This window comes from Dendrobates tinctorius, unplaced genomic scaffold (genome assembly GCF_039654945.1).
Source record: "Dendrobates tinctorius isolate UK_male_01 unplaced genomic scaffold, ASM3965494v1 ptg000046l, whole genome shotgun sequence".
NCBI classification, from domain to species: domain Eukaryota; kingdom Metazoa; phylum Chordata; class Amphibia; order Anura; family Dendrobatidae; genus Dendrobates; species Dendrobates tinctorius.
Window position 1 is genome coordinate 1,085,430 of NW_027361714.1, and position 24,931 is coordinate 1,110,360.

Below are 24,931 nucleotides of genomic sequence, written 5' to 3' on the forward strand. Positions count from 1 at the left end.
AGCAGTCTTCAGCTCGTCTGCATTGTTAGGTCTGGTGTCTCTCGTTTTTCTCTTGACAATACCCCATAGATTCTTTATGGGGTTAAGGTCAGGCAAATTTGCTGGCCACTCAAAAACAGTGATACTGCTGTTTTTAAACCAGATGTTGGTACTTTTGGCAGTGTGGACAGGTGCCAAGTCCTGCTGGAGAATGAAACTTTCATCTCCAAAAAGCTTGTCTTGAGAGGAAAGCATGAAGTGGTCTAAAATTTCCTGGTAGACTGCTGCGCTGCGCTTTGGTTTTGATAAAACAGTTGACCTACACCAGCAGATGACATGGCTCCCCAAACCATCACTGATTATGGAAACTTCACACTAGACCTCCAGCAGCTTGGATTGTGGCCTCTCCACTCTTTCTCCAGACTCTAGGACCTTGATTTCCAAATGAAATATAAAATTTACTTTCATCTGAAAACACATTGGACCACTGAGCAGCAGTCCAGTTCTTTTTCTCCTTTGCCCAGATAAGACGCTTCTGGCGTTGTTTATTGGTCATGAGTGGCTTGACACAAGGAATGCGACACTTGTAGCCCATATCCTGGATACATCCGTGTGTGGTGGCTCTTGAAGCAATGACTCCAGCAGCAGTCCACTCCTTGTGAATCGCCCCCAAATTTTTGAATGACCTTTTCTTAACAATCCTTTCAAGACTGTGGTTACCCCGGTTGTCTGTGCACCTTTTTCTACCACCCTTTTTCATTCCATTCAATTTACCACTAATATGCTTGGATTCAGCACTCTGTGAACTGCCAGCTTCTCTAGCAATGACCTTTTGTGGCTTACCCTCCTTGTGGAGTGTGTCAGCGACTGCCTTCTGGACATCTGTCAAGTCAGCGGTCTTCCCCATAATTGTGGATCCTACTGAAAAAGACTAAGGGTCTTATATAAACTCTTAAGAAGCCTTTGCTATTGTTATTTGTTAATTCTAATTTACTGACATAATGACTTTTGATAATGATGCAAAAAGAGCAAGTTTTGAGTGCATTTACTGAACATAAATTCCAGTAGGCCAACAGTTCGGATTTTCAAATACTTTATAACACCAGCTTTAAAAATTATTTTAATTTAGTAAGATAATGACTTTTGAGTTTTCACTGGCTGTAAGCCATAATAATCAACACTAAAAAAAAATAAACGCTTTAAATAGATCACTCTGTTTGTAATGACTCTCTATAATGAGATTCACATTTTGTATTGAAGAACTGAGATGAACTTTTTGATATTCTAATTATGTGAGAAGCACCTGTAGACTTTAAAAAAGTCTGTTCTGTCAAAATATGAAATTACCACATATTGGATCCTGCAAAGAGGAAAAAAATTAAAATATAGAATTGCGGGGAGAGGGGGTTTGCCACAATGTCCCCCCTCCCACTCCCAGGACCAAAAAAATGCAATGAAAAGCGGTCAAACCGTCATATGTACTCCAAATTGGTATCGATAAAACCATTCACTTTCCAGGCCAAAAAACAAGGTAAAACAGCTAATTTGATGGAAAAGACATTGTGGTTCTCAGAAAATGACACTTAACAAATACAAATACATTTTTATTTTATACAAACTTCAGATTTTTTTTCACAATTTCATCCAACTTTTGAATTTTTTTCACATTTTCAGTACATTACATGGTAAAATGATGAATTGTGCTGAAAACTTACCCCCCCCCCCCCCCCAAAAAAAAAAAAAAAAAAAAAGCGGTAAATAGGTGATGGCTTTTTGAAGAAAGTGAGGAAAAAAAGCAACAGCAAAAACAAATTGGTCTATGAAGGCAAGGGGTTAAATGGGATCTCCAATAATGTAAAAAAACGGTAGCTTAAGGAAATGACATTACAAGGGGAAGAGGTTCTACTCCATGTTCTCCGTGCAAAAATTTCTACATTTCTGTTTTTTTTCAGTCAAGATGGGATGCAGAGTTTACATTAATGATAAATATGAACTTTTTTGAATTTACCAAATGGCTACAATGAAACAAAGGGAAAAATTTAAAGGGGTCTGAATACTTTCCATACCCACTGTATTTAATGGTATGAAATGAGTTGTTTCCTTTTGGATCAGGGACATTTGGATCGCGATAGGAAGTCCTAATTTAAGTGTACCAATCATGTGGTAGAAAATGTCATGTTTTTGCTCTTATTTTATTCCCGTTGCTCCCCTGTGAACTCCGTGTTTTGTTTTTGTTAAATCTGCCATACAGTTTGAGATATTTGCATTTGTTTGGTACTAGACTTATTTTCTTTACAAGGGCGTGTGACTCACAGGGTAATAATGCTGAGCAGCCTAAAGACATGCTCCCAGAGAATCCTGTGATCCTGTTGTTAAAGACCACAAAAATGAGCAGTAAATTAAAAAGGCCAATATCTCTACAACCATATGGTGTTTTTCTTTTTTAAATTTAAAAAAAAATGGAAACTTAAAGGAGCAATGGGAATAAAATAGGCGCAAAAACTGTCCACTTTTGTCCTGGTGACAGGTCCTCTTTAAAGGGAACCTGTTAACCTGCAGATTAACCGCATATCTTCAATCTACAGGTTAACATCGTTCTTATACTGTCCGGCACCTGCTCGCAGCCAAATGCAGCAGGAAGAAAATGATCTTTATTCTCCCCGCCAACATTCAGTATTCAATCATGGAGGCAAGGGTGCTGATTCAGTCACTGTGCTGAGAATACAGAGCGGCCACTGTTAACCCCAGGCCCGACTGATAGCCGGCCTTGATATAGAGCTGGTGTCAATCAGGGCTGGGGGTGTATTTAAATAGGCCGCTCTGTATACTCAGAGCAGTGACTCAACCTGTGACACTCCCCCTCCTATGACTGAATGCTAGCGGGGAGAATAAAGATAATTTTTTCCTTGCTGCATTCGGCTGCATGCAGGCGCCGGGCAGCGTAACTGATAACCTGCAGATTAACTCCATATCTGCAGGTTAACAGCGTTATTTCTGGTGACTGTTTACCTTTCAAATGGCACAATTGCTATAATCATTCTAAGATGGCCAATAAGTCTGCTTATGATTTACATTTCTCTAAAAAATAAAGGGAACACTTAAACAGAATCTAACTCCAAGTAAATTAAACTTCTGTGAAATCAAACTGTCCACTTAGGAAGTAACTCTGACAATCAATTTCACATACTGTTGTGCAAATGGAATAGACAACTGACAGACACAGCAAACCTTCTTGCAACAGCTCGCATTGATGTCCCAACCTGGATGAGCTGCACTACCTGAGCCACTTGTATGGGTTGTAGAGTCCGTCTCATGCTACCACGAGTGTGAAAGCACAACCAACATTCAAAAGTGACCAAACATCAGCCAGAAAGCATTGGTACTGAGATATGTGATCTGTGGTCCCCCACCTGCAGAACCACTCCTATATTGTGTGTCTTTATAATTGCTAATAATTTGCATCTGTTTATTCCATTTGCAAAACAGCATGTGAAATTGTCAATCAGAGTTGCTTCCTAAGTAGACAGTTTGATTTCCCAGAAGTTTGATTTACTTGGAGTTATATTCTGTTTAGGTGTTCCCTTTATTTTTTTTGAGCAGTGTATGTATTGGTCTCTAAAATTTTAATTTGCCATATACATAATTTCAATCATAAAAAGATGCACCAAGTAACCAAAACCCATGAACTAGGGGTTAATGTACCACTAAATAATTGATAAATCACTGTATTGGTTACATAAGTGGAAAAAAAAATGGTCCCAACAAATGGTACTTTCAAGAAAAAAGTATTAATCGATAAGACAAAACATACTGATTAAGAAAAGGTGCTAGACCATGAAAGAGAGCCATGGAGTATCCCAATACAAAAGCCATAAATGAGGTGTAGCTCAATAAATACAATTGTGGCCAAAAGTATTGACACCCCTGCAATTTTGTCAGATAATACTCAGTTTCTTCCTGAAAATAATTGCAAACACAAATTCTTTGGTATTATTATCTTCATTTAATTTGTCTTAAATGAAAAAACACAAAGAATAGTCCTAAAGCCAAATTGGATATAATTCCACACCAAACATAAAAAAAGAGGGTGGACAAAAGTATTGGCACTGTTCGAAAAATCATGTGATGCTTCTCTAATTTGTGTAATTAACAGCACCTGTAACTTACCTGTGGCACCTAACAGGTGTTGGCAATAACTAAATCACACTTGCAGCCAGTTGACATGGATTAAAGTTGACTCAACCTCTGTCCTGTGTCCTTGTGTGTACCACATTGGTCTTCTTTCTTTTCTCCATGCTCAAAGAACTGTCTGAGGATTTGAGAAACCAAATTGTGAGGAAGCATGAGCAATCTCAAGGCTACAAGTCCATCTCCAAAGACCTGAATGTTCCTGTGTCTACCGTGTGCAGTGTCATCAAGAAGTTTAAAGCCCATGGCACTGTGGCTAACCTTCCTAGATGTGGACGGAAAAGAAAAATTGACAAGAGATTTCAACGCAAGATTGTGCGGATGTTGGATAAAGAACCTCGACTAACATCCAAACAAGTTGAAGCTGCCCTGCAGTCCGAGGGTACGACAGTGTCAATCCGTACTATCCGTCGGCGTCTGAATGAAAAGGGACTGTATGGTAGGAGACCCAGGAAGAGCCCACTTCTTACCCCGAGACGTAAAAAAGCCAGGCTGGAGTTTGCCAAAACTTACCTGAAAAAGCCTAAAACGTTTTGGAAGAATGTTCTCTGGTCAGATGAGACAAAAGTAGAGCTTTATGGGCAAAGGCATCAACATAGAGTTTACAGAAGAAAAAAAAGGCATTCAAAGAAAAGAACTCTGTCCCTACAGTCAAACATGGCGGCGGTTTTCTGATGTTTTGGGGTTGCTTTTTTGCCTCTGGCACTGGACTGCTTGACCGTGTACATGGCATTATGAAGTCTGAAGACTACCAACAAATTTTGCAGCATAATGTAGGGCCCAGTGTGAGAAAGCTGGGTTTCCCTCAGGACAATGACCCAAAGCACACTTCAAAAAGCACTAGAAAATGGTTTGAGAGAAAGCACTGGAGACTTCTAAGGTGGCCAGCAATGAGTCCAGACCTGAATCCCATAGAACACCTGTGGAGAGATCTAAAAATGGCAGTTTGGAGAAGGCACCCTTCTAATATCAGGGACCTGGAGCAGTTTGCCAAAGAAGAATGGTCTAAAATTCCAGCAGAGCATTGTAAGAAACTCATTGATGGTTACCGGAAGCGGTTGGTCGCAGTTATTTTGGCTAAAGGTTGTGCAATCAAGTATTAGGCTGAGGGTGCCAATACTTTTGTCTGGCCCATTTTTGGAGTTTTGTGTGAAATGATCAATGTTTTGCTTCATTCTCTTTTGTGCTTTTTCATTTAAGACAAATTAAATGAAGCTAATACCAAAGAATTTGTGTTTGCAATCATTTTCAGGAAGAAACTGAGTATTATCTGACAAAATTGCAGGGGTGTCAATACTTTTGGCCACAACTGTAAGACAATATGTAAATTAATCTAAGGTGCAAAGAATGTAAACATCAGTTCATAGATGAATGAAAACCATAAAAGATGATTTATGCAATGTCAGTAAAAGATAAAATTAGCAAACCTTAAAGGCACACAACACACCTGCTTTAGTATAGACTGCAATAAAATGCATGTCATGATAAAGAAATGGCAGTGAATTAGTTGTCATGTCCATTAACAAGTCTGATGCTGCAACTTGGCACAAAGTATTAACTGCATCAAATAATCAATGATAGATGGCTAGTAATAGAAGGGCATATTAGACCTAGTACTGGGCACGAAGTGGAGCGAAACGCGCTCGGGGCAGCTCTCCCGACTGTAGCAGTGGCGTGCGTCGTTCGAATTCCGCGCCAATTTGCGCCCAGACTGCACCTGTCGCTGATTGGTCACGGTCGGCCACGACCAATCAGCGACGTGGGATTTCCGTTAGACAGACAGAATTAGACTATTATATAGATGATCCCACACACAGCCTCATACAGTCCCTCATACAGTCCCTCCTAATACACCATGAGTCCACACACCGCTCCTATATACAGTGTGAGCCCCCACACATTTAAAAAAAAAAAAAAAAACACTCTCCTTGCTCCCTCTAGTTAACCTGAAGCTCTGCTCCGGTCTTTGCAGTGTGCACTGACTCTCCGCATAGCAGATGTGAGCAGACTCCCACTTCAACCCACAGTAACAATATGAATAAAACATGCTAAATCTCCTTAGCTTCTTTAGTATTGAAAGTAATATCTACCTCCAACCTCCCTACCCTACCCCATCATTGTTAAAACCCTTCAATAAAATTATTTGGAAAAGAAAGTAATATCTATAGTTAATTTTAGAGGGGTTTTCTGGGACTTATAAAGTGATGGCTTATTTTTAAAATGAGTCAACACATTTTGATCGGGGGGAGCGCCACACCTGGCATCCCTGCCCTGAGGATGAGCTGTTCCTAGTGCTGCTGGCACTGAGGTACACAGCACACTTCAGCTATAATGGCCATGGCTGGGTACTGTACCACTGCCCTCTACTGAAATGAAGATAAAGCACTTCACCGACCAGATTTTTATGACCTATCAGAATTTTTTTTCCTATCTTCTCCTCATCTGAGAAAATCGGATCACACTCTGATCACTGTGAGATTAGCATAATCAGACCTATTTTCTCAGATGAGAGAAAATATGGTCATGTGACCCTATCCTAAGGATAGGCCATCAATGAAAAAGGCCAGGACCCACCCCTTTATGAATTTTGGTATCCTGATCTAGCCATTGGGAATTCTTTGCCAGTTAAGCCTTTATGTCTACATTTAGTATAACTGTGCACCTGTTATATTTTCTTTCAGGAGGGAGTCATAAATTAAATATGCTTAAAGAGAGACAAACAAGTGTTATATAATCCATTTTATAAAACTAATGTTTATTAATACATTACTAAAAAGGCACCGTAGTCCCTAAAGTGCACAAAACGAAACATTTATCAATAGTCTGCAATATCAGACCACTACACTAGGCAGGTCTGCAAGATCAGACCAAATTTGACTTTTGATATACATTAGGATATATTGCATATATGCACAATGTATACTGTGTACACAAAAAAGTACATTGACCAAGCCAGCTGCGTAGTCTGTGTGACCAAAGCGATACTGGATTAGAAAGTGTTGTACAGATAAATGAATTTATATGTATATGCGCACTAGCTATGCCATCATAGAATCATAGAATCGTAGAGTTGGAAGGGACCTCCTGGGCCATCTGGTCCAACCCCCTGCTCAAAGCAGGATTCGCTAAATCATCCCAGTTAGATGTCTGTCCAGCCTCTGTTTGAAGACTTCCATTGAAGGAGAACTCACCACTTCTCGTGGCAGCCTGTTCCACTCATTGATCACTCTAACTGTCAAAAAGTTTTTTCTAATATCTAATCTGTGTCTCCTCCCATTCAGCTTCATCCCATTGCTTCTAGTCTTTCCTTGTCAGACCTGATCAATACTGGATTAGAAAATTTTCCAATATTATCTATACATTTACAGTTATAAAAAAACAATGAAACAAACCGAAATAATATCCAATAATGAGAATTTAAGTACTAGCTGAAGAGCCCGGCGTTGCCCGGGCATAGTAACTAACTGCGGTTAGTTATAACAAATTATAATGAAAAAAAATAAATAATATACCACATCATTCCGTCAGCCAGAGCCACCGGACTACTACCCCTAATATCCCACAACATCCTGTCACAGCCGCCGGACTGCTACCCCTAATATCCCACATCATCCCGTCAGCCAGAGCCACCGGACTACTCCCCCTAATATCCCACATCATCCCATCAGCCTGGAGTCAGAACCAGAGCGCTGAGTGGAATAGCCCTAACTTCCATACCAGGGATCCCTTTAATAGAAGCCTGGGGTGAGAATCGGAGCTCTGAGGGATTTACCCTAACTTCCATACCGGAGATTCCTTTAAGAGAGGCCTGGGGTCTGTACCAAAGCACAGAGTGGATTTGCCCTCACTTCCGTACTGGGGATCCCTTTAAGAGAGGCCTGTGGTTAGAACCAAAGCGCTGGGTGGATTTGCCCTGACTGCCATACCAATGATCCCTTTAATAGAAGCCTGGGGTCAGAATCAGAACTTTGAGGGATTTGTCCTGACTTCCATATCAGAGATCACTTTGAGAGGCCTGGGGTCAGTACCAAAGAGGGAAGATGTGCCTATTGGATGGAGGATGTGTATATGGGCACGGGAGGGGGGATTCATTTCTGTCGTGCTCTCTGCTCCTTTCTGGGGGGCAAACAATGGCTGGTAGCTTATGTTCCCAGGAATGCTAGATTTCTCTCACCATGTCTGTGTCAGCTGAGGTGTTTTCTGGAGTGGGAAAACTGTTGCTCATAGCAACCAATCACAGCTCAGCATCTTTTAAACAGCTGTGGTGAAATTAAAGATGCTTAGTGATTGGTTGGTGCTATGTGGAGTGAGCTTGGCTGACACACACACATGCTGTTGCTCATAGCAACCAATCTCAGCTCAGCTTTTTTTTTTTTTTTTTAACAGCTCTGGTGAAATGAAATATGCTTTGTGATAGGTTGGTGACACACACATTCAGTTTTATATAGAAAGATAAGAGGGGCAGGAAATCAATGCCATGGAAAGGGCACAACACGGGACACAAATAGGTCAGTGAAACTAAATCTGGACCACATATCAAAAAATAGGCACAATTAAGTACAGTACATGCGGTACAAATAAAGTGCCAATGCATAGGAAGTTATGTGTAAAATTTTATATACTATGTGCAACAAATGGTATAGAGCTTAGTAGAATAACTATAAAGTGCCAGTGCATAAATTAAGTTTGCCACACATGAAAGAAGGATCACAATGGACCTAGGGACTCATTGTAAACAGAGAAATATATTGCATAAAAGCAAAAAAAAGTGAGCTGAAGTGAATAGCATAGTGCTGTTGCGGTGATGGAGTCCCCAGGATGCTCCCACCCTGATGCGCGTTTTGGCATTGCCTTCGACCCCCTGATGAAGGCAAAGCCGAAATGCGCGTCGGGGTGGGCGCATCCTGGTGACTCCATCAGCACATGAGGTAACAGCACTATGCTATTTGCTTCAGCTCACTTTTTTTTTGCTCTTATGCGATATATTTCTCTGTTTTCAATGATTCACTAGGTCCATTGTGATCCTTCTTTCATGTGTGGCAAACTTTATTGATGCACTGGCACTTTATAGTTATTCTACTAAGCTCTATACTATTTCTTGTATATAGTATATATAATTTGTATTTCCCATTTAAGGGGAACAAGAGATATAGAGATGAAAACGATATATACTAGTCCCAGGTGATACCACATGGCCTATACATCCCTGAGATGTCCTACTATTTACTCTGCCTGACAGTGGAGGTTGGCACCCTAGTTACAAGGTTTTTAGCGCCCCCGTTCCATGGCGACTGTCCCCAGATATTCCTGTATGTCCCTTTTATAACACATATTGCATAGGGAAGCCTATACTACACATAGTCCAACTGTCTAGTGAGAAGAGAGAATAAAGCAGATGCAGTTTTTTCCTCTCAAAATGTGGAGAAAAATGGGGGGGTGCGTCTTATAGTCCGGATGTACTGGGGGTGGGGGAGCGGTTTTGGCAGAACAGCGGGTCACAGAGGCAGGAGCCGCAGCTGCGGCTAACTCCTGTGCTTGCTGCTAAAGAGAAATGAATATTCACTGCATTCCACGCCCATGGGTGTAGAGGGCAATAAATATTCATTTCTTTTTGGCATCCTGGTATGATTGGCGCCATTATAGTCCTGGTATGCATGGTTCCATCCTTATCCTGGTATGATTGGCCCCATCCCGGTCCTGGTATGCATGGTCTCAATCATACCACGACTGGGATGGGGCCAGTGATACCAGGTTAAGGATGGGACCCTGCATACTAGTATAGGGATGAGGGCGATCATTTCTGCCAGGATAAGGATGAAGGGGACCATTCCTACCAGGATAGGGATGAAGGAGCCATGCATACCAGGCTGGGGATGAGGGCCATGCATACCAGGGTAGTGTTGAGGGGCCATGTATCAGGATGGGGATGAGGGGCTCATACAGTATATACCAGGATAGAGTATATTAAGTACAGAATTGACCACATTTTTTTTGCTTCATTTTTTTTAACCTAATTTCCTCCTCTAAAACCTTGCTCCATGTTATGGTCTGGTGCGTCAAATAATACGGTAATACTTATCAGTATGTTAGGGGATAAAGATGGGGTCCCATGCCTCTTCCTCAACACGTTTCCCCAATACGGTTCATCAGGAAGCCCAGTTCATGTGAGGTACAGAGATTCTCTGATATTCATAGATCCATGTGGTATCAGGAGGGCATTCTATCGCATAAATGACCTTGTTTTGTGCTGTTAGTGTTATACCAATTGTTTAAATTGCGTTAGCTTTGTTTTTTTTTTTTTTTTTTGTTCAGTTGTTCCAAATCACTTTAGTGCAATTGATTTTTTTTTTATTTTCTTCACAACTGCCAATAAACCTTTAAACCTGCTTTTTTTTTTTTTTTTTTAAGCTTTGCTCATACATCAGAAGGCAAGAATGGAGCGGCTTCATCGAGAACTAGAAATACAAAAGAAAAAGTTGGATAAACTTAAAACAGAGGTCAATGAAATGGAAAATAACCTCACCCAGAGACGTTTAAATAGGTCGAATTCAGTTTCACAAATTCCATCAGTAAGTTTACACTGTGCCTTAAATTAATGACTTGCGTTGCGCATGGTGTGTTTTTGGTATTTTTGTTTTTGAATTTTAATTAAATTCGAGGCTTAAATGTTGCAGTTGTGATTGATGTTTCTTTGAAACCACTGACTTTGTATTGGAAAACTAACATACTGTGGCAACCTTTGTGAGATTTCAACGGTAAACTAGAGCTCGTCTCATAAAGGGTTGTTCCAACTGATCACATAGGTACTATTACTTTAAAGAGGAGTTTATCAGTTATAAGGAAAACCTAAAAAAAAAAAAAATACAGGTCTTCTTCCCCCACGTGGTATCTCGCATAGCTGTTAGGTAGTAAGACACAGAGATTCCTAATTTAATCCTTTCTCAAAGGTCCAGTGCGATTATTAAGTTTCACAGGAAGTTTTTAGTTTTCCTCATTCGATACTGCATAAAATAATAAAGTGACAAATTATTATACGAAGTAGAGGGAGTGCTCACTTTTTTTAAATTAAGTTTTTCACCTTTTACAGGGTGGCAGTGACTAGACAGCAGTGGTAATCACAGTAAACATTGCGTTATAATCATGAATCAGCTTCTCCCCCAAATTATAAGCAATGTAATTATTGCAGTAATTATCAATACCCCTCTAACCCAGTTTATTAACTTGCGGTAGTAATAATGTCAAATGTAATCTCCTTTCACATGCTAGTAGGGTGGATTTAAAGCACCACTCCAGCTTTTTTTTTGTTTGTTTTTCAAGTGCGGGCATGGCGCTTTAATTGCAAGTCCCCTGCCCCTGGTCATCTACTCACCCTCCGGCATATTCACAGCTTTTCGGTGCCTCTGGCCAGAAGTCGGAAGCTACGTCACAAGAGCGCAGTGCAAGTCTATAAGAGTCAGAACAAGGCTCTAAAAGCTTGGTATTAATAATAATAATAATAATAAATTTTATTTTTATAGCGCCGACATATTCCGCAGCACTTTACATTTCAGAGGGGATTTGTACAGACAATAGACATTACAGCATAACAATAATCACATACAGTAGATTATAGCAAATACCAAGAGGAAAGAGGGCCCTGCTCGCAAGCTTAGTCTATGAGGAAAGAGGTAGACACGAAAGGTGGGTGGTAACAGTTGCCCTGATTGTATGGACCAGCCATAATGTTAGGTGTGTGACAGTACGGACACAGAGGGCTAATGGATGCATAAAGCATGTGGGAACATGATGCGGGGAACCTGGTTATGGTAAAACTTTTGGCTCATACAAACTTGGGGCGCATACAGCTCCCGTTTATGTTTTTAGCTTTTGCCAATGGACCATTGTGTCCCAAAGATTGTAATAAACAAGATGAACGCTGGAAATCATTGTCGAGGTGAGAAGAAGTCGCAAAAGCTTGCTGTGGCCCTTCATAGCCCAGAGCGCCTGCCTGGTACGAGTAGCCTCCAAAGACAGTGGGGTTGTCATAGTAGGATGTTTTCTGCATCTCCTGGATCCCCGAAACGTGTTGTCACCTACTCGGAGGGTGTCCCCACCCTTACAGAAGAACATTGGCACCCCGCGATCACCTGGCACTGAGAGCCTGGTATTGTAAAGTAACCTCCGCAGCTACATGAAACAGGTCACTTTTTTCGCCGGGGAGCGACGGCGAAAACAGCGGAATACACTGGAACATGAGTAATAGACGGGGGCAGGAGACTTGGTTAATGCACTACTCCACCGTTAGAATTAACAAAAGAAAAATACTACGCTGGAGTTTTGCATTTGTACTGCACGATTAGTGTGAGCAAACGTTTCTAGGAACTCTCATTTTCAGAATATCATGCAGTGTAATAAGGCTGCCATCACTTGATGAATGCTTGTTCGTTGGGTGAAATCTTTTGGTTTGCTGGAAAGTAATTGTTCTTAGTAGTGGATAGATCTGAGCTGCTGACAACAATGGCTGTTTGTGCTAGCAAAACCATGCATTACTGACTTATTCTGTGTGCATGTTAAGGGGGTTATCCAGTCCAAATTTATAAGTCTTCAGTCACTCTGTGTGACTGAAGACTTATGAATCCCCCAACGCATGCACTGTGCTTTGCGGGCATTTGCTGGCTTCTGATCCAGGACCAGAGGGTCTGTGTGAGTAATACTTACCATACTCCCGGCCAGGGCCTGTCAATTGTATGGAGCAAGGCCATGCCCACAAGACAGGCATCGGCCGGGAGTGTGGATAACTCATACTCTCCTGTTTTGGGTCAGAGACCGTCGAATCCCCACAGCGTACAGTTCAGTGTGACTGCAGACATCAATTTGGACCAGACTACACCATTTAAATGCTGTCTGCCTGTTCAAACAAGATATTAAACAACCGCTGAGTGGCAAATGTGTAGCTGATTGGCTGTTGTTCAATGCAGCTAGTTGGATAGCATAAGCCCAGCTTTATAGTTGACAATTATTGGGAGAGTACCATTCCTTGGAAATCTGAAAGCTACTGTAGGTTCTCGAAAATTGGACACTGTAAACAGGCTGCCAAATGCCTGAATTGCAGATTTTTGGTCGCCATGCTTGCTGTGTATTATAAAGGTGTTTTTTTCTTTTTAATAAAAAAAAGTAATCTATACCCCAAAAATATCAGTGAAAATCTGCTCCTCACACTAAAAAGAAGCCTTTGCACAGCTCGATTTACTGAAATACAAAAATTTCTCGTCATAACCCAAATTTATTTTTACAAAGCATAGATTTTTCTTTTTAAAATTTTGAGAAAAAGAAGAAAATAATATGCAAGCTTGGGACTTCTATAATTGTACTGAACTAGAGAATCCTGTTTCCAGGTCAAATTCACCATACAATAAATGCTGTAAAAACTGTGGAATTACACTTTTTTCATAATTTCGTCCCATTTGGATTTTTTCCCATTTCTCAGTATATTTTTTCATGAATATTTGTCTTTTTTTTAAAAAAAAAAACAAAACATGGCATTCAATTGAAAATTTAAAAGGTTTGGCTTTTGGGAAGAGGCAAGAAAAAAGCAAAAGGGGGAAAAAATTTCCAATGAAGGGGGATATGTGTTTACCAAGATAGACCACTGGGCATTACAGTATCTGTGTGATGGGGGATCACATTCAACCTTGTTAAAACCATAATGAGTCTGTCAGATTCAGAAGTGCACTTTTCAGTGGCTTTCTGCTCTTGCGATGACCCCACAAACCCTTTAATATTTAATACATATGAAACTGTTTTACATCTATCTCAGTCATTTTTTTCAGTAAGGATAGTATGAATACAAATTATGGGATTGACAAGGCTACGATTAAGTGGATTCATAACTGCCTCAGTGTTCAAACTCTGAGTGGTAATAAATGGTTGCACATCCATTGGAGAAGTGTTTCAAGTGGGCACCACAAGGCTCTGTCTGGGCCTTAGTGTTTCTTCAACATTTTTATAAATGATCTTGATAAGGGAACTAAAGGTAAACTAATCAAATTTGCATACAATGCAAATCTAGGAGAGATGGCTAAGGCTGGGTTCACACTTGTGTTTGGCTTGTCTGTGTATGGCTGCGTATTTCCTCCCTTAAGCGCTGCCTACTTCCGCATGCGAACAACGTACCTATCTTTAACATTGGGCACGGCAGAGACATGCATTGTATGCGGATGTGTCCGCATGCGGCGTTTTTCCCATGCGGTTGGCTGGCACGTAAAACGCCGCATGCGGACGCATCCGCATACAACGCATCCGCATACAACGCATGTCCCTGCGTACCCAATGTTAAAGATGGGTATGCAGGACGCATGCGGAAGTAGATGGAGCGTAAGCGGAGCTTAAGGGAGGAAGTACGCATCCATGCGCAGACCAGCCAAACGCAAGTGTGAACCCAGCCTAACAATATAGAAGACACAAAGGATTCAGAAGACTCTAGATAAGCTTGAACAATGGGCAGCGACTAATAGAATGATGTTTAACAGGAAGAAATGCAAGATTCTACATATAGGGAAGATAAAGGAAAATTACATTTACAGAATGAAAGGAATAGAACTAAGCAACAGCATGTGTGAAAAAGACTTGGGTATACTAATAGATCACAGACTGCACATGAGTCAGCAGTGTGATGCAGCAGCAAAAAGGCAAACACCATTCTGGGATGTAGTAAAAGAAGCCTAGATCACGTGAAATAATTATCCCCCACTACTCCTTGGTCGGACCTCATGTGGAATACTGTGTCCAGTTACATTGAAAAACTGGAGCAAACTTAGAGGGGAGCTACCAGAATGGTGAGCCAACTGCAAACTGTCAAAAGAGGAACAGATAAAGGATCTGGGAATGTTTAACTTGCAAAACAGAAGGCTAAGAGGAGACTTTTAAACTGTCTACAATTATTTTTAGGGATGTCACAATGTACAAGGATCATCCTTATTATCTTTTGCACATGGAAACACAAGAAGCAATGGAATAATACTTTTTACAGTGTGGGTGATCAGTGAGTGGAACTTAAAACACAGGATGGACAGACATCTGTCGGAGATGGTTTAGTGAATGCTGCATTGAGCAAGGGGGTTGGACACGATGACCCTAGTGGTCCCTTACAACTTTTAACATTCTGTGCAGATGAAGAAAAATTAGCAGCCATCATTAACCTTAAAGGGGTTGTCCACCAGTAAAATAACACCTATTCTCTCTTCTGGTGTTGGCACTTTCTCATGTGACATTGTCAAGTGATCCCTCCGGCCAATTGGTGCTTGCGTGACACTCCCCTCCCCCCTCCTTTGGACAATTCAGACAGCCAGAGGAAAAGAGAGCTGAGGTTGCTCTCTCACTTCCTCCAAGAGGAGAGTTAAGCCCTCACACCCCAGGGATCGCTTAACATAACACTGTCACCCTATCCCTGGGAGAGCCAGTGCTGACACTGCTGAAACAGCGCCAGCACGGAAGGTCAATATAGCTATTATTATTTTACTGGGAGCGGGGAGTAGTGGACAGACCCTTTTAAGTTAACACTAAAGTTCTAAACCTAAATAACGTGATATAAAAGAAACATAGAGGAAAGCCACACTAGATGTTTGTGCATGACTTTCCAATATATATTATAGCCTGTCCTTTTATCTATTCATGGACACAGTAATATAGCACCAAATGCCTTTGTCTTTGTGTTACATTATGATAATGTATCAATAAAATGGTCATGTATTGTCTAATTGTGCATAAACGTCACGCATGGGGCTTTTTTTTTCGTTAGTCATACAGCTTTTAGTGCATTGTAGGTTGGGGAGAAAAATGTTAGTGACTTGCTGCTTAGATGCATTTCAGTGGACTGTGTATTACGACTTGTCGCACAGCTACTGTTGCTCAGTGCATAATGCATACTTTGTTTTGGATGGTTTTAGTACTCTAGAAATTTGTGTAAGATCTTAATTTCCCTTTTCTAGCTGGAAGAAATGCAGCAATTAAGGAGTTCTAACAGACAGTTGCAAATTGATATAGACTGTCTCACCAAAGAAATAGATCTTTTCCAGGCAAGAGGTGAGTTCATAGCATGTTCTAACTTTTCTTTACCATCTCTTTTTAAGTCTTCCTTTTTATATGCCTCCGACTTGTTTTGACATGTTTTCCCCCTAAAGATTTTTTTCATTTAGGCTATGTGCCCACGTAGCGTTTTTCATGCGTTTTTTCCTGAGCAAAAATGCATGTGCTTTTTGACATGCGTTTTTGACGCGATTGTCAAGCGTTTTGACATGCGTTTTCCTATACGTTTTTGCAATTACAGTGTATGTATGCAGAATCGCATGCGATTCCGCACAATTAATGAACATGCTGCGTTTTTTTCCGCTAAGCGTTTCCGCAGCGGAAAAAACGCACCATTAGCACAACATGTGCGGATTCCATTCTATTACATTAGATGCTTTTCTTAAGCGTTTCCGCAGCAGAAACTCTTGTCTAAAAGCGCTGCGGAAATGCTTAAAAAACGCAACGTGGGCACACGGCCTTACAGTTTGCTTCTAAATATAATGTGTAAGCTTCATAAATTATAATTTAATGTATGTGTGGCAGTGCAAGCTGTAAGCTAATGTAGATTTTTTTAATATTTAGTAATTTTGTTCTGTTTTAAATTACATGATGCTGTTGCCCCTTTGTCTGTTTTGTTTTCAATTACTAAAATGAAATTTTGCGTCTCAAATGGGGCTGATCGAATAGCTTTGGATAAGAGCTTATCCGAATAGCTATATAGCTTCCCGAATAGCTGCCTCGGTAACCCAGATACCTAGAGCGCTCCTGATAATCAGCTGTTCGGTGCAGCAGCTGCATGTGTCGTAGCTGTGTGACAGTCACAACACATGCATGGATAGGCCGAACAAACAGGCTCTTCATTTATTTGTTGGGTGACTGTCACACAGCTGCGACACATGCAACTGCGACACCGAACAGCTGATTATTGGGAGCGCTCCAGGTTACCGAGGCAGCTATTCGGATAATCTCTTATCCGAAGCTATTCGATCATCCCTAACAATGGTCACCAAACTTATTTTTGTTACTTGTTTTTGTTTAGGACCGCATTTTGATCCCAGTGCCATTCATAATTTCTATGATAATATTGGATTTTTAGGCCCAGTGCCACCAAAGCCAAAAGGTACACAGTCTGTTGGTAAGTTCATGCAAAAGCAAAACATGGTCAAAATGAAACTGCAGTATTGTATACTAAACTGACAATATGCAAATTAATTAAGGGAATCTGTCAGCAGGGTTTTGCTATGGAATACGAGAGCAGCATGGTTCCAGCAATGTAGCACTTACTGGACTGCTTAGTGCAGTTTTGATAGAATCTGTTTTTGTTTTTTTTTATCTGCTGTAGATGTAGCTGTGGTCAGAGTGCTAAGCTCTGTATAACTCCACCTGCACCCGGTTGGCAGCTTCCTGTGTACATTGTCAGCAAGCTGCCAACCAGTGTTAAACCGGTTAGCTGGTCTGGCTTGCACGACGCACCTAGTCTGACAGTGATAGTCTCCTGCTGATGAAACACTGATTGTAGTGAAACTACAGCAAGCTGCTAAGCAAGCAGCACATATTTGCAATAAGGCTCTCTGCCCATACATTATGCTGTCCTCAGACTAAATGGCAAAAACCTGATGCAGTCTCCCTTAATATAAATGTGTGTTTGGCAATAGTTGTCTTATCCATAGGAAACTGTTATAATGAACCATGTAAATGATAACGTTCGAGTCAAACTTGCCTTGCTGAGCCTGTGGATCGGGCAGTATTAGCCGTCAGGTTCTCTTTTATACTTTATTTCAGGATCCCTCTTCAGAGCTTGTCGCTGCATATTGTTTTGTTTTTGTTTTTTGTCAGGTTCATTTTACTACTTTAATTAAATCAAAACAAGCATTTATCAGATCTGTATCACAAGAAGGAACCGAAAAACATGAAGAGATCCAGTACTTAATTAAAATATCAAATTTTTATTGAAATATTCAAAGAATTTTAAAATAACAAAATGCCCAGTAGGAGGCACTCAAAAACACCAATTCATAATAGTCACATAAGTAATGCAATAGCACATCTACAAATAAATCCTGACTCTAACAGTTAGATATATATTACCGTAATTATAATATAAGGAGTATATAATCTCCATAAATTTACATATCTATAGCAGGATGTAAAAAATACAGGCAATCAGATCAATACTTACAATTCAACAAATCGCCTAATGTCTCAGAATAACTGTGATTGTCTGAACCTAGTCTCTTGTAATGCGGTTGCAAAAACCAGCCAGACTGTAAATTTTTTTAGGGACAGACTGTACCCTGTGAGGAAAAGACGCTGCTGACTGTGCTGACTATGAATGGCGCTGCCTCCTGCCCCAACACACGTTTCGCCTTAGCTTCTTCCAGAGGCGAAACGTGTGTTGGGGCAGGAGGCAGCCCCAAAAAATGCTTGTTTTGATATTGTTTGGAAGTGCCAGATAAAAAAAAAAAAAAATTGGGATTAATTTTGGTATATATACTTTAATTAAATGTTGTGTTTTCATTTAGATCAAAGGTCCACTGTCAAAACTCCAACAAAGGTTCCCGACACAGAGGAAGATGAGGGAGCTCAGTGGAATTGCACTGCATGTACTTTTCTGAACCACCCTGCCTTAAACCGATGTGAACAGTGCGATATGCCCAGGAATTACTGAGCCAGTAGGTCAATTTTGTCAATGGTAATATACAGAAGATTGTCAAAAACAGCATTTTTAATGATGGGAAAAAGAACGGCCTTGTGGTTGTTTACTACTAGCAAACATAAGTCCACAGAATAATACCTCAGTGTTGGTTGTGCGCAGTTGGGTTTTTCCCCTTTACTTAAATTCTCTAATCAGTGTAAGACTGATTCAACCTGGTTCCCAGCTGACCGCCTGTACCATGTACAGTATTAATAGCCTTTAAAGAAGATTTCCCACTGCGCCCAGTATTTTGGGTCCTTACTACTTTTTTTTTTTTCAATCAGTTACTGGATCGTTCTTGGATATACAGAGAAGAAGCAAACCAAGAAATTTTGTTTTTGGCTTTTATATTCTCCTTGTGTGAAACCAGCAATCCCAAATAAACACTAAAACGTAAAGGATTTGCAACTTGCTGTAAGCTGTTGCCGTTACATGAACAGAGGAAGGACTATTCAGTTCATGTGTTTTAAGTGCCTCTCGGGAACCTCCCATGACTTGTGAAACCAGCATCAGTACAATCAAGTGCAACAAAGATGAAAAACTGCATGTGCGGTCTCTGTACAATACAGTGAAAATACCTAAAGCTTTTTTTCCAGTTGTACATAGCTCTGAAGCCTGCTCTAAGTGACCTGTTTTCCCATCTCACCTTTATTAATTTCATGTTTTTCTGTATGTATAGTGTAATAGGTTTTTTGTTTTTTTTTAGTGTTTTTTTTTTTTCTTTTTTTTTGCACAGTCAATGTCCTTTTTAGATCTCTTATCAAAAATTTGGTGCCTTTTAACTGGGTGGTGGGAGGGAATAAAGAATTGTGCATAGTTTGATTTGTTGGCCATCTCTCCACCACAAAACATATTTCTTTTGTATATCCTGATGTCCTGTGAAAATCATGAAAATCATGAAAAGGCAATGTTGCACCATCATTTTTGGTACACATTGGACTTTACAGTGGGTGACTATTTTGTATTGATTTCCTTGAAATGTTTTATTCCAGAATGTGCCAAATGACTCATGCCTGTTATGTCTTAGAGCAAGTGGTATATTTATGACAAAAGGAAAACCCAGATTCTTAACCATCGTGTGTAGGCAGCCAAAGTAATCCCACTATATGTGGATGCAGGTGTCATTTTGCACCATCATATGTTCAGTAATACAAACGTACTGTATTAATATTGTCTGTTGAGAATGAGAGACATTTTGCTAATGCCCAGAATCTCCTTGGGAAGCTCTGTTTTATTAACTTATTTTGTATACACATGGGTCCATGTTCTTTGCTACAATGGTCTCAAATCAGTGCTTTTCCAATTTGAGACACTTGTATCTTAAAACGGAAGCTCCTATGTAAACATAGATCTGGGTAATTCTCATTCCTTCATACCCAGCAAAGAAAAATATTCAGAGGTAGGTTTTGGACAATTTAAAAATATTCACTGGCTTGAAGCAATGATCTCTTGAACATCCTGAACCTTAGGGCAGAAATCGCCCACGTTGTGTAAGCAAATCACTCTTTAGGAAATAAAACTATACACTGCTTGGCATCTCAAATGTACGTTATTGCTGCTCTTGTTTAAGTATTAAGAGAATAAATTGGTGACAATCAGTGGCTCACTTTTTTCTTTTCAGGCTTTTGATATTGAAGTAGCCATTGGCTTAGTAAAGTCATCCACTGTAAATGACTCAGCATCAGACAGTTGTTTGTAAGGTTTTTGTACCAGAAACTAAAATGTGATGAGCCTTTTTTCTTAAGGCTATTTAAATTTGTTGCAGAATAAATTTCTAGGTAACCAAAGTGTTTGAAAGGATTGTTATGTCTTAGGCCTTACAGCACTATAATTGGGCTAAACAGCAGAACCAAAGCACTTGCAAGCAATGCTTTTTGTTAAAAGACCATTTTCAGCTTTTTCTGCAGTTTTCTGTGAAGATTGACAAATTTTTACTTGTTTTAATAATAAAATCTAATTTGGATATCTTGAGCTGATGGTTTTGTGATTTAGCTGGGTAAACAGTCTTTGTAACAGATAAGTTATTTATAAAAATTAAAAAATATATATTCTAAATGCCAATTTGTGGGTTTGTTTTGTTTTTTTCCACATACTTCTAGAAAAGAACAGACTGATTTTCACAGGGCTGTGACGTCTGTAAGGCCTCTTTCACACTTCAGTTGTTTGACGTCAGTCAAAATCCGCCGGTTTTAGAAAACAACGGATCCACCATTTTTCCCATAGACTTGCATTAGCGGTGGATTTTGACGGATGGTCATCCTTTGCATCCGTTTTTTGACGGATCCGTCATAATTTTGGCGTCCGCTGTCTGGAGTGGATGGACAATGAAACGTTTTTTGTCTGTGTTAAAACAGCGGATAGCAACGGATCCGTCATTGTCCGCCATGAGTTATATTGGACGTCTATGGGAGACGGATCCGTTGCAAACCGTTAATTGACGGAATCCGCCAACGGATTCTGGTTTTTTATACTGAGCATGGCTGGAAGAATTTCCTTTCATGAAATTTAACCCCCAAACCCGTTCTGGCAGCAAAACTCCCTCGGCCCCCCCCGGTCTCTCCCTCGGCCGTCTGTTATGAATGGGTCACCGAAGCGGATTGCAGACCCCTGATCCTATCCGTACAACTAGCAGTAGCCGTGGAGCGTTCCTACAATGCCCTAGATGCCTCGTCACAGCCGGAGGACTAACTAAGCCTAAAGACAGAAAGATGAAATCTAAACTGCCCCGGCGCAGATCCCCAAAGGAATAGCCCCCAAACATATATTGTCGGTGAGACAAGATGAGACACAAACAGGCAGAGAACAGACTGAGCAAACGGTGGGGCCCAAGCTGTCTAGACAGGACAGGATAGAAAAGATACTGTCTGCAATCACGCACAAAACCCTGAAAAAGTTCAGCACTGATATACAAAAAAACCTGAGATCACACAATCTCACCCCCGCTAGATCAGCACTCTGGTATAAACTGGCAGCAAGCAAAAAGATACTAACGGGACTGAACAAGCTGCAACATATGAAGCAGGGCCCAGTGCTGCCCCCAGCAGGGAGCACGCTGAACCCTAGCAGCTAAACAGAAAGCAAAAAAAAGACACAACCAGATTCAATTCAAAGGATTAGCAAAAGAATCACTTAGCTGAACATGCAGATCAGACAGGGGACAAAAGAGCTCCAAATGCACACTGAGGAAATCACCAGCAACCTCCAAGAGCATCCAGCTCAATTATATGCTCCCAACCAGTAATCCCAGGTTTCCAATTATTGTCGTCAGGTGGGGAACTTCCATCCCCCTGACCAGCTCCACTACTCAGCAACCACCAGAGGGAGCTTCGGCTCAGAACTGCGAGCAAGAGAATTCACAACACCTCTCCCTCTGTCTCACTCTGTCTCCCTCTCACGCTCTGTCTCTCTCATCCTATTGCTTTAAATTTCAGACATTGGTGGCTGAAGCGGATCCGTCAAAAATACGGATCCGGTGCATCCATTTGTTAAACGGAACCGGATCCTTTTTTTAAACTTTGGCGGATTTAAACTGACGTCAAACAACTGAAGTGTGTGAACAGGCCTTAGCCAAACCTCTGTCTGACTCCTCAATTTCCCCGACTCAGACTCCCTCATACATTTCACACTACTGAGCATGTACATAAAGTGCAGCACAGATTCATCTCCGCTACGACCCCACAGCACTGCTCACTACTGAGCATGTACATAAAGTGCAGCACAGATTCATCTCTGCTACAACCCCACAGCACTGGTCACTAATGAGCATGTACATAAAGTGCAGCACAGATTCATCTCAACTAAAAGCCAAGATCCTTAGCTCAGGAACAGAACGGACATTTCATAACTTTTCCAAATTCTTATGATAAAATATTCAGTAGGAAGGAGTTGGTCCATTTTCTGTTTTTTTTCACACCTATATATTTGTGATATACCGCTATTTAATGATGTATTGCATCCGAACTTTTACTGTACTTAGGATGCTGTTTTTATGTTTTTACTGCTTTTTTTTTTCCAATCTTGTCCAAAAAGAATGTGCTTTCCACACTTGCCCAATTCCAGTTTACCCTGCTTGGCTTTGTCTGGGTTGTCTACTTAATTAACCCTACCGGTGATTATACCATTGGATCACCAATGGTCCTCAAACATCTTACTGTAAAAAGTAATTGCAACTTCTAAATGCAGATCTAACTGATTAGACACAGGCATTACAATATAGGATATAGTAGTTACTGACTAATATTTTGGTAAGATATCCATACTAGTAGAAAAATGATTGTAACAAAATGGAGAGAAAAAAATATACCTAAAAACTTAGAAAAACAAACATTATAAAACCACTAAGATTGTACAGTTCGTGTTCAATCAGTACACAAACACTAACACTTGTGTAAACATAGATGCAGAAAGACGTGGACCACACATCCAAAAGGTATACATTGATATATTGTGGCTAAGCAAAAGTTTTCAAAAGTGAACATGAGGTTGTTAGTTTAAAATTCTGATCAGACTGGGTGAAGCCCACTGCCATGTCACTGCCCTTAAAGATGCAGCACTGTGTGGCAACCTCCGAAGCAACAATAGTGCACTGGCAGGAGGCAGGCAACCTGGTGCATCACTGCACACATGACTCATGGCCCAGCTCTGATATATTGCTAATCTAAACATATGGGATAATCTACCCTGCTACCTTGTTAGCCAGTAGATATAAAAATACATATTTTTCCAAATTTAAAGTGACTTAATTCTAATTTTGTATTGAATCCATTCGGCACAAGTGTTCTTAATGTATATACCGTAGCTCTCCTGCAGGATAAAATTGCTAATGGAATCTCCACCTCTCCATATTTTCTGGACTCTCAGCTGCATGAAATTTTAGTCCTGATATTTTTTTTTCTCTCTACAATTTTTAACACTGAGGACACGCTGTGTTTCAAGACTTGTTTTAATGACTGCTGTTTGTAATACAAGGGTTATAAGAGCTAAGAGGTTTAATCATGTAGACAAGCCCTGTACGAAGCAGAGTAGGAGAAACTCAAGTTGGCCAAGACACCTACTTTTTGGACTATATTGCAAGACATTGCTTATCATTTGAATCTTGTGAGTATGATAAATTGGCATAATGCCTCATGGGATAGTGGTGCTTCCTTAGTGTAGCTTCCTTCTGGTTTCCCACACCTATAGATTTGTGAAGTGAGATTCTGTAACTGTTGAAGGTCTGATAGTGCTGTCCACTGGTTCGAGAAAGAAGAGATACTTGTATCTTCAAGTAAGAGGATAAAGGGACTCTGAGCACAGAATGACTATTGAAAACCTATACAAGTGCTGGGTGCTCTCTGGTTTGACCAAACATTTAAGTGCCCCTTCCCACCTCCTTTTCACACTCTCCACCCCAACCCCCTCCTCTTTCCCAGATTTTGCTTCATAGAGCTAGAGAAGGGTTGGGATGGAGACCAATCAGGTGGGAACTTGCACTTAAATGTTTGGCCAGACCATGGTTCACTGAATGTGTATTTGGTTTGAGCAGTCAGTCTGTGCTGACATTCCCTTTAACCCCTTCACTACCAAGGGTGGTTTGCACGTTCACTCCTGGGCCAATTTTTACAATTCTGACCACTGTCCCTTTATGAGGTAATAACTCTCGAACGCTTCCATGGATCCCGGTGATTCTGACAGTTTTTTTTCGTGACATATTGTACTTCATGCTAGTGGTAAAATTTCATTCAAATAACTTGCGTTTATTTGTGAAAAAAATAAAAATTTGGCAAAAATTTTTAAAATTTTGCAATTTTCCAACTTTGAATTTTTATGCCCTTAAATCACAGAGATACGACACACAAAAAACTTAATAAATAACATTTCCCACATGTTTACTTTACATCAGCACAATTTTGGAACCAACATTTTTTTTTTGTTACGAAGTTATAAGGGTTAAAAGTTGACCAGCGATTTCTCATTTTTGCAACACCATTTTATTTTTGCAGACCACATCACATTTGAAGCCACTTTGAGGGGTCTATATGATAG

At 40.4% G+C, this 24,931-nt stretch overlaps 1 protein-coding gene across 3 annotated transcripts in view; it reads left to right on the top strand.

The window, feature by feature from the left end:
* Positions 1-20,968, top strand: part of TAB2 (TGF-beta activated kinase 1 (MAP3K7) binding protein 2) — a 112,669-nt gene extending 91,701 nt beyond the window's left edge. Inside the window, exons 5-9 of one of the 3 annotated variants that reach the window (XM_073575652.1) lie at positions 10,576-10,736; positions 16,134-16,227; positions 17,252-17,347; positions 18,735-18,904; positions 19,192-20,968. In XM_073575652.1, the coding sequence (XP_073431753.1) occupies positions 10,576-10,736; positions 16,134-16,227; positions 17,252-17,347; positions 18,735-18,880 (497 nt within the window). In that variant the 3' untranslated portion in view covers positions 18,881-18,904; positions 19,192-20,968. Of the gene's footprint in view, positions 1-10,575; positions 10,737-16,133; positions 16,228-17,251; positions 17,348-18,734 lie in introns of all 3 variants that reach the window. The other 2 variants (XM_073575650.1, XM_073575651.1) reach the window with 2 other exon arrangements.
* Positions 20,969-24,931: the final 3,963 nt, after the last annotated feature.